The sequence below is a fragment of the Pteropus vampyrus genome, unplaced genomic scaffold (assembly GCF_000151845.1).
Source record: "Pteropus vampyrus isolate Shadow unplaced genomic scaffold, Pvam_2.0 Scaffold123, whole genome shotgun sequence".
NCBI lineage: Eukaryota > Metazoa > Chordata > Mammalia > Chiroptera > Pteropodidae > Pteropus > Pteropus vampyrus.
The window spans coordinates 2,855,181-2,872,100 of record NW_011888904.1 but is presented as its reverse complement, the minus strand read 5'-3'; the positions used below and the strand labels follow the sequence as shown (position 1 = coordinate 2,872,100).

General features: G+C 41.3%; 1 protein-coding gene across 1 annotated transcript in view; it reads left to right on the top strand.

The window, feature by feature from the left end:
* Nucleotides 1-16,920, top strand: part of GABBR2 (gamma-aminobutyric acid type B receptor subunit 2) — a 350,397-nt gene that overhangs the window by 197,884 nt on the left and 135,593 nt on the right. The window contains exon 7 of the mRNA XM_023534233.1: nt 11,380-11,616. Coding sequence (XP_023390001.1) covers nt 11,380-11,616 — 237 coding nt within the window. The remainder of the gene's footprint in view (nt 1-11,379; nt 11,617-16,920) is intronic.

Sequence of the window (16,920 nt, the reverse complement as noted above, 5' to 3'; positions counted from 1 at the left end):
TAAACTCTTGCGGTCCTTTAACAGCTAAATTCTCTGACTCTGTGTAAAAGCGGAATTGGGCGATTACAGCAAGCTATACAACGTTAAACCCTGGAATCCCCAGGATAAAGGTGACCCCTGAGAGAAACCGTGGCAGAATCAGGTGGAACAAATTTTCCCTCTTGGAATACGTTCACCAAGTTTTCTCTCTTCCACATGCCTGTCTCTAGCATCAAGCCATCCCCAGATTGTTCTTTGGCACCCAGGAGATTTCTGGTAGGAGAAATAACAAGGTCATGGTCTCTCTCTGAAGCACGTCCATCAGTCCCTTCCCACTGGAAATTCTAATGATGAGACAAGTGCAGACCTTCGGGCTTCCCGAGCACATTCAGAACTCAGTCTTCTGGACCCTCACGACAACAGCCTCTGACACCTACTTTGGCTCTCCTTGTTGAGGTCCCCCATCACTACTCTATTCCCCCAAAGTGACTCTGTTGACATCGGTGATGTCCAGTGTCAGCTTTCACTTTTCAAAGTCCCATTGGGTTTATTTCCATGGTGAGTGAGTGTGATTCTGGCCAGGTCTCTCCAGTGATGGCTCAGCCTTGCCAATAAGGATACGTTCCTGTTATAGTTTCCCCACTGAGACACAGAGCTGGGCCAAGCACCAGCTGGAGATGTTCACAGAACCCTGGAACCTGTGCAGACCTTAGAGGTGACCTCAACCCTCCATCAAAGGCACAAGCTCATTCTCTGGAAGAGTTTCATAATGTTTTCAAGCAAGAAGCTTCTATGACCACCAGCAACTGTTTATTCCACAGAATTGGAAGAAACACAAATCTAGTGAGTCCTCAACTTAGAGCCAAGGACCCACGGAATGCTGTACGCATCTCATTGTCACTGCCATTGGAGCACTGTGACAAATAACATGGAGCTTTTAGGGAATCTCTGTCTCGAGAGAGGAGGAAGGGAAGAAGGGGGCCATGGGAAAGCAGGAGGGCTCCTTGGGAGCCAAGCTTCACAATGCTGCTGCCTCTGCCCTCCACAGTCCTCACAAAGCTCCTGTTGTCTTCACTGGGTATTCAATAGGAGACAGGCAGTGTGACAGAGGAACATGGGCTCAGGAGGAAGGGTGTGGTGGTCATAGGCAATAAGGGCACTGGCTAGATTTGAATCTTGGTCCCACCACTTCCCAGCTGGGTGACGCTTGAAGACATCTAATTGTCCATACCAATAGCCATAACTTCCCTTCCTCCTCAGTAATACAACTCTAGTTTTTAACTACGTATGTTGCCACCCAGCTGAAAAATGAACGTTTCCCAGCCTCCCATGTAGCTATATATGGCCAGGATTCTAAGTCTGGCCAATGAGATATAAGGAGAAGTGCTAAATGGGACTTCTGGAAAGGTTCCTTTGAGGGGGCCGTTTGCCCTTCTTTTTCCTTCTCCTTTGTGTTCCCTGGAATATGAATAAGATGGATAGAGTTCTAGTAACTATCTTGGATCAAGAGGTGACCTTGAGAAGAAAAATTTATTCTAAGATAGTAGAGCATAAAAATAGAGCCTGGGTCCCTGATTCCTTGTGGCATTGCCATGGCAGCCCTGCACTGCCTACCCATGGACATCCTTCACATGAGAAATAAGTAAACTATCTCATTTAAAACACTGATACTTTTTTTCTGTTAGATGCAACTGAACCTAATCAATAGTGATACAGTGACATTGGGCAATTCATTTAACCTTTCTGAAATTGTTTCTCATCTATAGTACTAGAGTAATAATATCTCTTTTACAAATTTATTACCATTAGATGAGATAATACCAGAAGAAATATCTTGCAAAGTGTGAAACACAAAATAGGAGCCTCAGGAGCAGGAGAAAGGAGTAGTGGGGATGGATAATGAGTTCATAACTCAAAGTCACGTGAGGGGAAGACAGCCAAAGGAATTGGGATTACTTTTTGTTTTTAATGATTGTTTTTAGTTAAGTAGAACACCCATGAACCCACTAGCCACTTCAAAAAAAGAAAATTACTAGCAATCTAACAGTAATCATTATACCTTGTCCCATTCAATACCCACGGCCCAAAGTAACCATCCTTTTAGCTTCGGTCACCATACGATGCCTGTTTTTGAACGTTGAATAAATGAAATCATATGGTATATACTCTTTGGGGCCTTCCATCTTTCACACAAAATTATGTTAGTGAGATTAATTTATGTTGTTTCATGTAGACATTTATTCATTTTTCACTGCTATATAGTATTGCACTGTGTGACTATACACAATTCATTTAATGGGGCATTTGGGTTAATTTTTGGCTATTTGAACATTATTGTACATCCCTTGGTAAATACTTTGAAATCCCTTTCCTGTGGTAAGTGTTCTGACCTGTCCAGTAACTTTTTTAGTATCTTCAGATTTAGGGTAAATTAGTCTTGCTGGTAGTTATTCCATCTTGTTCTTCAATAGCTCCCATCTTCTGTCTTTCCCACAGTTTTCTCAGGCCGCTTTTGCGTGCCACAAACCTTGCAGCAGAGCAAGAGTGGGGCAAAAGCGTAAGTGACTGAAGTGCTGGAATTTGTTGATTTTTTTTCTTTATTCACAGTGATTTTGTAGTTTTGGTATTCTCCATCTTTAATTACTGATGAGAGTATGATCTTGTATAGAATTTTGGTAGCTGTAAAGCTATTTAGTATAGTTTGGGCAGGTTAATTAATGCACAGCTTCCATTGTCTTCAGCTGCCTTGAAGTCCTCTAAACAGTATTTGCTAATAAACAGGAATTTGTTAATTTAATGAAACCTACCCCGTGGTCATGAAGATATTTTCTTCTCTTGTCTTTTAGAAGTATTATTATTTTATCTTTTACGTTTAGATCTGCAGTCAACCTGGAATTAATTTTGTGTATGATGTGAGATAAGGATCAAGATTCTTTTTCTTCTTTAATTTTCATATAGATATCTAATCAATTCATTATCAGTTATTGAAAAGTCCATCTTTTTCCACACTGTTTCCATATTCCCTTTATCATCAATTAAATGACTATATATTTGTTTCTATTTCTAAACTTTCTTTTCTCTTCCATTAGTTTGTCTGTTTTTTCACCAAAATGCCTTTATTGTAATTACTGTAGCTTTGTAATAAATCTTCACAACTAGTAACAAGGCCTCCCTCTCCTTTCATAGTTGTTCTTACCTATTTTTGTCTCTCTGCATTTTTGTGTACATTTCTGAATCAGATTATCAGTTTACACACACATATACATAAACCTGCTCTGTTTTTTATTGGGGTTTTATTTAATCTGTAGATCAATTCAAGGAAAACTGACATCTTAATATTATTGTCTTCCAATTCGTGAATTTTGTATATCTCTGTATTTACTTAGATCTTCTTTAATTTTTTTCTCAAAAAATATTTTATAATTTTCTGTGCAGAATTCTTACATGTATTTTGTTTGATTTATTTTTAGATATTTCATGTATTTTGGTGTATATATGTTCAAATTATTATTGGTACATACTTAGGGGTAGAAGGTATGCTTATATTCAGCTTTAGTAGACACTGCCAAACAGATTTCCAAAGTGATTGCACCAATTTACACAGTCACCAGCAGTGATTGAGAGTTCCAGTTGGTTCACATGCTCACCCACATTTGCTATTAAAATCTTTTTTATTCTAGCCAGTCTAGTGAGTGTGTAATGGTATCCCATTTACATTTCTCTGATGACTAATAAAGTTGGGCATATTTTTATATCTTTATTGGCCATTTTGATATTTTCTTTTATAAACTGCCAATTCAAGTCTTTTGCTCGTTTTTCCACTCAGGTTCTCTACCTGTTTTTTATTGATTTGTAAAAATTCTCTTTATATTCTGAACATTAATTCTTGGATAGTTATGCATACTACATATATCTTCTCACATTCTGTACTTTATCTTTCACTCTCTTAATGATGTATTTGATGCACAGAAATTTTTAATTCTAGTGTTTTCCAGTTTATTAGTCTTCCTTATGATTATTATATCTGTGTCCTATTTAAGTATCTTTGCCATGCCCCACCCCCAAGCTCATGAAGATATTTTCCTAGCTTGTCTTTTAGATGTTATGTTTTACCTTTCACATTTAGAGATAGCATCCACATGGAATTGATTTTATGTGTGGTCTGAGGTAAGATTAAGGTTAATATTTTCAATATGGATAACCAACTGGTTCAGGACCACTTATTGAAAAGTCCATTATCGTCCCCATTCCCTATGCTACAGTGTCACCTTTGTCACAAATTAAATGACTGTATATAGTGTGAATCTGCTTCTGGACTTGCTATTTTTTTTCCCATTTGTCTAATTGCCTATGTTTTAACTGATTCCACACTGCCTTAGTAATTGAAGCTTTATAATAAGACCTGATACCTGGTAGTGTAAGTCCTTCATCTTTATACTTCTTCTTTAAGATTGTTTTTAATGTTCTTAGCCTTGATATCATTTTTCATTTAGATCTACTCACATATTTACATTTTCCATTACTTTTTATTTCTCCTTGCATTTCTGTTTTTCTGTTTATGATCATTTTTCTTCTAGTTGAATAACCCCTCTTAGTCTTTCTCTTACTGTGGGTTTGCTGGAGACAAATTCTGTTTCTGGTTATCCAAAAATGTCTTTCTGTCCCCCTTAATTTTTAGAGATACATTAACTAGGTGTAAAATTCTAGATGACCTGTTATTTTCTTTTAGTAATTTCGGATGTCATTTCATTCTCCTCTGGCTTCATTGTTTCTATTAAGTCAGTCGACAGACTTATCCTTGTTCTTTTTAGGATAGTTCATCTTTTTTTCTCTCTAGCTCCTTTCAAGATTTTACCTTTGCTTGAATTATCAGCAGTTTTACAATGCTATGCTGAAGTGAGGGTTTCTTTGGATTTATCTTGATTGGAGTTCACGGTGCTTTATAGAACTTTATGAATCTGAATTAATGTATGTTTGGGAGAAATTCTGTTATAATATCACTTTTAATATTGCTTTTGTCTATTCCCTCTTTCCTCATATTCTAGGACACCAATTATACCTATGCTATACATTTTCAACATATTCCATATATCTCATATTAATTCCTTATTTTATATTCTTTTCTCCTTCTCTGTGTTTCTGTCTGAATATTTACTACAAAGCTTTCTTTCAGTTCACTAACCTACTTTCTACTGTGTCTAATAAGCTGCTTTATCTATCTATTGAGCTCTTAATTTCAGTTATTGTATTTTTGATTTTAAGAAATTTCATTTTATTCTCTTTCTTTCCATAGGTTCCAGTTCTCTGGTGATATTCTGTATCTTTTAATCTATGTTTTTGAACATATAAACCTTGCTATTTTATAGTCCATATCTAATAACTTCAAGATTTGGATCAGCTGTAGGTCTGATTTTATTGCCTGTTTTTCTTCTTTTCCTCCCTCCCTTCCTTCCTTTTCCCTTTCCTTCCATCCATCTTTCCTTTCTTGTCTTTTTTTTTTAATTATGTGGTTTTATCTCCTTGTATACCTGGTAAATTTGATTAATTGTCTTGGATATGAAAAGCTGAAGTGGCTACAGGTGGTGTTATCTTCCTCCAAAAAGATTTATTTATCTTCAAGCAGACAGCTAGAATGGGGCAGAATACCTTAATCCAGTCAAGAAATGAGATGATTCCAGGCTTGGTTTTAGTTTTTGTAAGGTCTGGTCTACTTTGGTTTGCCCTTATTCCTGGAATTTGTCTTTCAATATTCTCAACTGAAATTCTGGGGTGTTTACTGGCTTTGGATTCCAGCTTTTGTCTTTCTGATATTCTGAGACTCCAAACACTTCTGCTTATTTGCTTAGCCCCTCAGCAACTACTTTTTGCTTGTGTTCTCACCCTCTTGTTTTATTAAGCTTAGTTATCACTAAATATTTTAAGTACAAATGCTAGTCTACACACTGGGCTCACTTTTTTGTGGTTCCTTTTCCTATGAGACCTTGACCTACAAGCCTTGCTGCCCATATAGCCATGAACTACAGGTTTTTGTCTTCCCCTCCATACAGAACTCCGAAAAACCCGAACCCAATCCTTCCGGTTCCGAAAACAACCCTAAAAAACAACAAAATGCCTCAAGGGGAAACAGCAAAGAATGTTGGACTCTTCTCAAAGCATTTCTCTTCTCTCCAGAATCTTGGCTTCTTAAGTCCTGGATGTCCTGGTTGCTTTTGGTGCCCTTGAATAGCTCCCTTTATATTTTATTCTTCTTTTCTGAATGTTTTTCATGAAAGCTTTGGTCTGATATAAGCTATTTTGTCATAGTCAGCATAGAAGTCTGAACTGAGATTATTTTGCTTAAAAGGGGAGAACAATCCATTGGGGATTCAGTAAGCATATCATTGTCTTCAGCTCTTTGGGGGCACTATTGTGCATAGGAGGGAGCAGACATGTTTATTGTGGCATCACAGGAAGATGCAGCATGCTGAATATAAGTTATAGAGAGATAGATGTAAACTTTGCATCTGGAAGAATAGTTTTCATAGACATCAGGCATTCCTTCAGTGGAAGGCTCTGCCTGAAGAGAGAGTGAGCTTCCCAACACTAGAAGAGTCTCAGAAGGAGCTCAACAAACACCTGGAAGTTGCTATTGAACAGATCCAATCAAATTGTAGGAGAGGCTTAATCAGTGGTAACTGATTTATATATTCTTGAAATCTTAGAAAATTTTAAAAAATACAGATACCTAAGTTAGCTCACAGACATACTGAAACTAAATATAGGGCCCTGGCATCTGCATTATTACCAAGCTCCAGGTGAAGTACAAATTGAAGTATAGGAACCAATACTAAATATCCCCTAGTGTACCTTCCGAATGAGACCCTGTGAATTCCAGCCTCCCACAAGGAATTCTAGGGTGAAATTCTACCAATTTTACTGCTGCAGGGGTAGCAGTTGGCGATGTGGAAGGAGATGTGTCCTCCTTCACTTCTTTTCAGTCCATTAGGCTCCCCTCTCTCAGAAAGTAAGACTCCACTTGGTTCTGTTGGGATGACAAACCCATAAGGTTTAGTCACATTGTGGGTTAGCAAGCTTGTGTAGGCTAGCCTGGGAACCTAACCGCTATTTATAACATAGTTTCTGTGGGAAAATATGTTCCAAGTTCCAACAACTGCCTTTCAAAAATATGTTGGAGCACAACCTGTCAGTAATTGGGACGCTCTATATAAAGTTATTTTCTCAGAAACTTTTAGCATCTCATAAATTTGACTTCAGATAATGAGTAATTAATCAGCTTTCAGTGTCAGCTCTACAATGCAAGAAGTTCTTCTGCTCTGAATAATTGGAGGCCTGCTTTAAGAACAACTATTACTTTTCCTCAGACAATTGTTTCTTCCTGCTGTCATTGTTTTACCCAAGGGAGATTGGTTCTGGCTTTACCTGGGAGGTAATGAATGGCCTGTGATATAAGGTGGTAGCAAAAATTTCAGTTCGGTGCTTGCAAAGACAGTAAGAATGAGGTCACCTTTCAGAGTTTAGCTACACCTGTGTCCAATTCCAAGGACTCTGCCCACAGAAATAGGGTAAACAGCCATATTTCCAGGGTTCTTCACTCCTGCACCTCTGACCCCTCGTCCGTGGAATGAAGAACAGTCTTTGAGATAGATAAGATACGGCTTACAAGCACACATGTAAAAAGGATATATAGGGCCTTGTGTTGGTCTTAAGATCAAATTGAATAAACAGTATGATCTCCTCCCACAAAAAAATAACCCCAATAAACTATATCAAGGAAGTTAAAAATGGCACTCATTTACCCCCCGATGAGACCACACTCAGGTCTGGACTCCCAACTTTAAGAGCATCACAGAAACCTTAAAGGATGCCCCCAGTGGCATGTTCTGGATGGGGAAGAGGTCTGGTAACGTCATTTGAATGTAATCATTAGGTTGAACAAACAGGACGCAAAGACAGACACCAACAGCCCTCAGATGCGCTGTATGCATCAGAAAAAAGCTCACAGGAGCAAAATCTAGGAGACAAGAAGTCAAAGGGGCCTCATCATTTTATGCCTGAAGCAATTAATTAAAGAAATACACATTCGAATAATTTTTAATACTTTTTAAATAGCCAATAGCAGAATTAACCAGAAATAGACTCACATTGCATTTAAAAATCAAAGAAAAATATAGCCAAATAGTAAAAGATGGGAAAATAACAAGGACACATTAAAACATTAAAAACTGTGACTATTTCCATAGCAATATGATATAAAAAGGAAATGCACTTAAGAAATAAAAATTGCCCATCAATATTTCAAAGGAACTCACTCTAATCATTAATTAGAGAAATCTAAATTAAAATTAAAAAGAAATATACTTTTTTTCTTAAGCTAATGGACTGACAATGACTTTTAAAATTAAAATACCTGTTATTGTCAAAGATGCAGGAAAAATGAGTACTCTCATACACAGTGGATTTTAACTTTTCATATTTGGGGAGAATATTTTACCCCTATATATATGTGTAAATGGTGTTTTAAGTTTTTTCTACCCTTTGCCTAAGCAATTATATTCTGGAAATTTATTCTGAAAAATAATAATTACCAATGTGTGTTGAGAAAATTTAGATGTACGGATGCTTTTGCCTAAATTCCAATAACTAGACATTGTTAAGGAAGTAAAGGTAGGCTGCCCTCACATTGGAGGACTGCTGACCCCCGCTTGGAACAGTCTTGGGGTCTTCGGGGCTCCCTGGGTAAGCAGCTGTGCTGTGTGCCATGTTGAGCAACCCACACTCACATCATGGACCTGTACTCTTAATAGCAATGGCTGGTATTCGTGGGCACCTACCACATCCTGGACCAGTCACTTTGTGAGCTTTATATCACTGAACCCAACAAGGGAGGACACAGAGACCTGGGAGAGATAGGATCCCACCCCAGGTCACAGTTAGCAAACCACAGAGCTGAGGCTGGAGAGCAGGTCCTGTGTTCTTATCACTATGCCACACTCTTGTCTCTATTCCAGAGAGGAAACTTCTAGATCACTTGGTCCAACCTCCTCATTTTTTGTATGGAAAATCTAATGCTGAGAAAGGGTCTCTCTAGGTATTGTTTTGGGTTCTGAAGATACCTCAGAGATGAAGGCAGGTCCGACTCCAATGGAGCTTAATTATAGTTGGGGGGAAGAGGGGTAGAACAACAGACAATAAGCAAGCAAACACATAAGTAGGAAAATAGGACATGAAAAGTACAATAAAGAAGATAAAACCAATGGATAGAGAATGCATTGGGTGAGGGGGTTTCAGAAAGAGTGGGTGAGGGAAGCTGTCCCTGAGAAGTGACAAGTGTTGACATTTGAATGCCGAGAATATCATGCAAAGATACGGGGAAGAAGATTGCTAGCAGAGGAAACAGCTAGTGCAGAAGCCCTGAGGTGCGAACAAACGTGATGTGATTGAAGGACCCAAAAGGTTTAAGGAAGAGACAGAGCCTCCTAATGGACCATTTTGTGCTCCCCCAGGAGGAGTGAAATGGCCAAGGATGATTGCAGAAAGCCAGCCCACGGGGACGTTCTGTGGGAAGGGGTGTGATTAATCGTGAGAAGGGGCTGAGCTGGGCTGGAGAATGTGCAGTCTCCTTGAAGAACCCTTGGTTTGAAGAGAGTTTCTGCTGTGTATTTTGAGTGATGAACAGAATGTGATGGCTGGACATGATGCATTTCTGAGGAAAACCATAAACAGGGATAAAACCTGAGTCATCTAACAGGAGCTGAAACAAAAAAGAAGAAGGTGGATCTGTTGCTGGGACACCAGCATTCACATTTGGTCAGGCAGGATTGCTCTCCTGCATGGCCCACAGTGGGAGGGTCTTGGCCGTTTCCAGTGACCCCGCTCCGCTAATGCCAAGGGCAAGAGATTCAGGCTCAAGCCATGGGACAACCCAGCCTTCGATGGCTCATCTTCACCGCCCTCCTATGTACTAGGCATGGCTCCAAACCACTCTGGGTGGTTTCCAAAAAGCAATTATGCCTCAAAAGTCAAAACTGAGAGAAGTAGCAGAGATGGAATACGACTGGTCTAGCTACACATATGTGTGCACGCACGCACACACAAACACAAGCTGTGTGACCTTGGACAAATCTCTGAACTTCTCTGTGCCTCAGGCTGGGTGGAGGGCAGGGGAGACATGTGTAACTGCATCTAAGGGCTCTTCCCAGTATAAACTGACAGTGAATAGATGTTTTCTACATGTAATTTGTCCCCAAAGAGGGTTTTTCCAAAAACTAAGCCATGGGCTCTGATGACATTTCTGGCAGAGGAGGCCAGAAGTGATTTGAGAAAAGGCCATGGGGGCGGAGGGTAATAGGTTCCCTGGGATATTCACTTAGATGTGTAAGCCTCAGGGACTGGAGTAAAAAGGTACTTTCAGTACTTCGTGACCACAATCAGAATGTTAATATCACCAATGAAATTTTTTATGAAATTCAGTTCAATGGGAGAAAAAAAATCTTTTTTTAAAAGGCCAGGTTATTCACAGACCCTGCTATCCTATGGAAGAGGAAAGAGGAAGAGGTCTGTAGGATCAGAACAGCCCTTACGTCTGGGCACCTGGGACCTTCCGTAGGCCCCATGCTCTGAGAGGGCCTCCTTCAGGGCCCATGGGCTCAGAATCCACAAGACCACCGGGACATGCCTGCCCAGAGACTACACCTCTCTCCCTCCTAGAGCATGCCCTGAGTTCCCTGCCCAAATGGCTGGAGCCACTACTGGGGCCTGGAGAGCCTCTTGCCTGGGTCAGCCCTCTTGAGGGTGAACCGTATCTCTGGGGGGGTCAAGGGGCTACTGATGCTGGAAGAGGGAGGCAATGTGGACTGAGCTTGGCTGGGCTGCAGGGGTGGGCCACAGAGCAAGGCCAGCTTCCCCTGTGCTGTTGTGTCCATCCTGAAGCTCTGAGGAGCCCCAGAATTCTGAATTCAAATTTGGCCTTCCAGATCATTGGGAAGATGTATTTATTATGATGGGAACATTGAAAATATTTTATTGAACAGTTTGTCAACTTGTCTATAACTTACATATTTAGACATATGTATGTGGGCTTCCACTGGTACCCTAGCCCCAGGCCCCACAAATATCAGGGGGAGCCCTGGTTAGAGTGCATTATTCTTTTACTCTAACTTTGCCAGACAATCAGAGTTCAAATCTCAGCCCTGCCACTCTGGAAGCAAGTCAGCTTCCCTGAATCAGTTTCCTCATCTGTAAAACAGGTGTGATAATAGTACACATTGTACGTTTTTTGTCAGGATTAAATGAGATAATGCACACAAAGAGCCTGGATGTGTGGAGAGTCTCAGTTCTCGCGCTGTGTGCCTGAAGTCCCTGCCGTTTGTAACTTGGTGTCCCTGACTCCTTGTTTTCCAGACTCCACAGCAGTATGAAAGAGAGTACAACAATAAGCGGTCAGGTGTGGGGCCCAGTAAGTTCCATGGATATGCCTACGATGGCATCTGGGTCATCGCCAAGACGCTGCAGAGGGCCATGGAGACGCTGCACGCCAGCAGCCGACACCAGCGGATCCAGGACTTCAACTACACAGACCACACGCTGGGCAGGATCATCCTCAATGCCATGAATGAGACCAACTTCTTCGGGGTCACGGTCAGTCCCAGGCCCCCGGGCTCTGCTTTTTCTAGTGCCTCTTGGAGATATACAAGGCAAGAAGGGCTGTGTCACACACCCTCCAGTGCTGGACCCATTCTCTCAGATTGTTGAAATAACTTCCTGTGGGCCACAGGATTTCAGGGCTGCCTAAAGGGGAGGTGCAGTGATGCTCTCTGACACGTTGGGAAAATGCTTCTCTATAACTCATGGATTAGAAAGGCCATGATGAGTCGACTGCACACAGAACAGGTAGAATTCATAAGGTGGTGAGGTGGAGTGAGCAACAGAAGCTCCAGCCCCAAAGTCAAATTCAAATCTTGGACCATCACTTTCAAATTACCTTCTTTAAACACAGAGTTTTCATTCCCAAAATGGAAATAATACTCTGTGAGGTAGTTATAAAGATTAGCCATTACAAAGTAAAAACTCCTAAAATTTGTTGAGCAAGCAACTTGCTCTAAACCTCAAGTTTCTCATCTGAGAAATGGGGATAATAATATATGTCTTACATAGAAGTTGGGAAAATTAGCAATGATAATAACCTCTACTCTTTCTTGAATGCTTATTATGTGCTAGATAAACATTTTATGTAGATTAGACTCAATTATGCCTACAATGTTAGGCATAGTAGACACTCAATAAATGCTAATGATTTTTATTGTTAAAACAGTCTCATTGCATTCACATGCCATCCATAGGAAGTGGGTGCTGATATTATCCCCATCAGAGATGAGGAGCCTGGAGTTCAGAGTATTTAAGTAATACAGCTATACAGCTATTCAGAGCTGGGATTTGAATTGAGTCTAGCTCTTAATTGCTACATTATACTACTGTCTCATAATGGACACAGGTGGTAGTTATTTGTGTCTCATGATGATGTATTTGTCATTGACTGTGCTCCCAGGAAATATGTAAAATTTCTCTAAAGAACAGGTTGAAAGACTAAAGCGCTGTTCTGTGTTTTAGTTTAAAGAGTCATTTACAGAATCAGTCTTTCTTAGGGTATTAAGAGTTGATCAGTGCATTTCTTAAATGTTCATATTCCTTCATGCGTGCGCTCAGGCTTGATGGACCAGGCGCTGAGTACCTGTGCAGGTGCTGGGGATGTAGACAATGGTGTGGGCGTAAGATGGGCTCCCTGTCCTAGAGACTGTGGTCGAGATGCAGGGGCCAGACCTGAACACAAATGACAACAAGAGGTGCTTAGCACCATGGGGAGAAAAAAACTGTTTGAGCCCAGAGGGGTTTCTGTGACCTTCGGCAGAAAAGTCAGAGAAGGCTTTTAGAAGAAGCAGCATGTGAGCTGTGTTTTAGACATGCAGAGACGGGGCTGGCGGCCCAGCCAGATGGAGTGTGGTGAGCAACAGAGAAATATGTGCGTGCATGCAGGGAATATTGGAAAGGAGCATGACTGGACTGAGAAGGTATATTGGAGCCCAACTGAAGGGGTAAGCTAAGGAGACTGGCCTTTGTCTTAAAAGATGATTCTCAAAGTATGCTTTGACCAGCAGCACCAGTGTCCCCTGGGTGCTGGTTAGAAATGAAAATTCTCCAGCCCCAGCCCAGACCCACTGAATCAGAATCTCCAGGGTTGGGGTCCAGCCGTCTGTGGTTTAACAAATCCTCTAGGTGAGTCTAATGCTCACTGGAGCTTGAGAACCAGCACAGTGGGTGTTTATAGTGCAGCCTACATTCAGACTGGAAAGTTTAACAGCTTTCCTCAGGCGAGTGGTTTAAAAAAAAAATTTTTTTTTTTTTTATCCTCAGAACTCTTATTATAAAATCTCACATGGTGCCTGGTATATCACACAGATGAAAGAGGAGCTTCTCAGTTGAACAGAGGAGGAATCCAGAGCCCTGTCTGTTCAGCCTCCTCTTCCCACAGTTTCCACCTCATCCCGCCCCACAGTCCTGAGATCCCCACCCCGTGAAAGGCTCCACAGAGCACCAAAGACCTCGGAGGTCCTTTCTCTTCGCGATACAAATCTATAGACTGAGACTTAGAGAGGGGTTGGATTCACCTGGGGCCCCACCCATAACACTGTAGCAGAGCTGTCTCCAAATGTGGGTCTACTTATTCAGGTCAGCGTTTCACACTTTGCTTCTTATTTAATAGAATACCCCAAGAAGAAATGGCTGGATAGAGAGCTACAGAATCTAGGAAGCATTTTACCGTCTCTCATAATCCTAGAACTCGGCATTTTGCCTGATGTATCCTAGTTGGAGATCATTTATAACTGCTTCTAAGTGCTCCCTTTCATCTAAGCCAAATAATTCATAATCTCTACTTGATGAGCAATTAGATAAGACTGCCTGACTCACTTTACATGGCTTGAAGATGAGTTTCTTTTTAATGGGAAATTCCTTGACACATGTTTGTGCCTGCTCTGGTTTGTGACTCATAATTCAGCAAATGTCAGAACTGAAAGCAGTCTGAAAGATCCTCAGATGCCATCCCCTTGTGTTGTATATGAGTATCTGAGCTATGGACAGGGAGTTTTCAAAGTCATACAGAAAGAATTGATTCAGCAAAGCCAGGATGGTAGCTCAGATTGGTTGTGCCCCCACTATGCTCAGTACCATCTCCTCCTCTTTGTGCAAGTCCCCCTTTAGTTGAGAAAGATTGAAAGAGAGAAATGGTCCTTCACTTTTTATCCCCTTTGTCACATATTAATTTGTGCTTGTCACTGGGTTGTAGACAGGTTTCATTAAAATTGTCTTCTGAGCAGGAAAAAAAAAAGGACGTCTTCTGACAATATAAAAAGTGTCTCTGTGATCCAAAGAGACCACAAAAGACCAAGTTCAGCCGTAAATAAAGAGTTAGAAAGGAAAGAAACAGGGGCGGTGTAAATAAATGGAAGCATTTCCTATTCGCTGAAGGGTTTTCATTATACAGCACACACAATATCCATTTTTCCACTCTCAGGCAGACACTTTATTCTGGGTCGCCCTCATTCAGCATGTTTACTATATGGAAAATCGTTTAAACACATTAAATTAATTATATCTGTGACTCAATTTCAATTGATTCAGTATGCACATTCTCAGCGGGTGCCGGGCCTGTGGCTCCTGTTTGGCGTGTTGAAGAAGAGATTTCTGCCACGCATTCTAGACTATGACTCTGGCTTAGCTTGGGGCTCAACTCTTGTTTTATCTTCTTAAGGAGCTCTCCTCCTGGCTACCCTTCTCAGGAACATCCAAAAATGGGATTCTGTGTTCCTACCTGCACACCGATGGCCTGAGGATCCTGCCTGCCTCAAATTCCCTGAGTGCACGGTTCTGATTTTCAGCCCTGTTATAACCTCTCTATTGTCTTCAAATCTCAGAAGGACTCTGCGCCTGGAACCCCCTCTTCTGCCAAACATGCAACCAAAACGTCAGGCTAGCATTGGCTATTTAAGCCCAGGGAATTCCGAGAATCCCAGCTCAGCAGAGTGTGTTTAGGTCAATGATTCCCAAACTTCAGTATGCATAAGAATCTCCCAGAGAACTTCATTAAAAATTCAGATTTCCCAGCTCTACCCCAGAACTTATGATACAGTGGCTTTGCAGTAAGGCTAAGTAATTCACATTATTAACAAGCAATCCAGGTAATTCTCCAATAGCAGCCTTGAGAATTGCTTGGGGCTCCAATGGTGCACATATGCATGTGCACGCGTGCGTGCGCACACACACACACACACACGTTTTGATTTAAAACATGTCAGAGATATATTTGTTCTTGCATTCATTCACTCCTTTAGTAGACCTTATGCTGGGTACTGGGAGCTGAGAACATAGACAAGAATAACGTATGGTCCTTCCCTCAAAATATCCCGCCCAGTGGGGGAGATAGATAAGGAGAGGAATGTTTGCTGGGCAGTATCCAATGTCTGCCCAAGGCCCTCGGAGGGAGAACTCCATTTTGCTTACAGGAATAAAGACCAGGAAGCTGTCTTCAATTTTCCTGAGGGAGAACTCCATTCTGCTTACAGGAATAAAGACCAGGAAGCTGTCTTCAATTTTCCTGAAGTTCAGTTAACAAAACTCCATGTGTGGGTAATTGCAAGGTGCCCATGCTGTGGGTGATCATCCTGTGCCATGTGCTGGGAGCCAGGATGCATTGCTGACTCCCCATTGCCAGCACTCATGATATACTGTAGGTTAACAGACTCTTCCACTGAGGCTTTCCTACCTGTGATATTGTGATTTATTAAATATATATTTGGCCAATCAGGTGACCAACATATATTGCTCATATGTATGTATTTGGTCTTCATCCTGGGTTCCTGGCTCACAGCAACCTAAATCCTTCGAATTTCTTAAGTGTTGAGAGTGATAAAGGTGTCTTTTGTTAGGTTAATGAGGTGCTTTTGGAAAGCACCTAAGGATGGGGACTGGTTACCAATGGAGATAACCCAGCGATTAGAGGGTTGGAACTTTCAGTCCCACCTTCTGACCCTATCTCTGGAAAGGAGAGAGAAGACAGAGAAGACAGGGGCTGGAGGTTGAATCAGTTGCCAGTTGCCAATGATTTAATCAATCATGCATCTGTAATATAGCCACCATAAAAATCCAAAAGGAACATGTTCAGAAAGCTTCTGGGTTAGGGAACCAGACCATTTCCACGTGCCACAGCACTGGGCCCCAAGCTCCAGGAGGACAGAAGCTCCTTTGGGACCATTCCCTATGCATCTCTTCATCCTGCTGTTGATTCGTATCCTTTAATATCCTCTGTTAACAAACCGGTGATCTAGTGAGTAAACTGGTTTCCTGAGTTCTGTGAACCACTCTAGCAAATTAATGGAGCCCAAGGAAAGGGTCCTGGGAACCTCTGATCTATAGCCAATCAGTCAGGAGCACATGTCTGAAGTCAGAAGTAATCATTGGAAGTGGAGGGCGGCCTGGGTACTGAACCCTTTACCTGTGGAATCTGATGCTGTCTCCTGGTAGATAGTGTCAAATTGCATTGAATTCTCAGACACCCTGCTGGTGTCCAAGAATTGCTCGTTGGTGTGGGAAAGCCCCCACCACGCCCCACCCCCAACACACACACAAACACAAAACATTGGAATTGGGTCCAGGAACCCATTTACTACCACAGATGCACTAAGTTCATCAAAAAAAAAAGGATATACTCTTCAAAACATGTTTGAAAACATGTGCTAAGAATCCAGGTGAAAATCAAAGCCCTAATTTCCTTTGGGTGATCATTTTAAAATTCTTCTCAGTTTTCAGTCTCTTAAAACAAGGATGATGTCCCAGATCTCAAAGTGAACAAATCCTTTGGGTATGTCAGACTAAGATGCGATGGCTCTAACA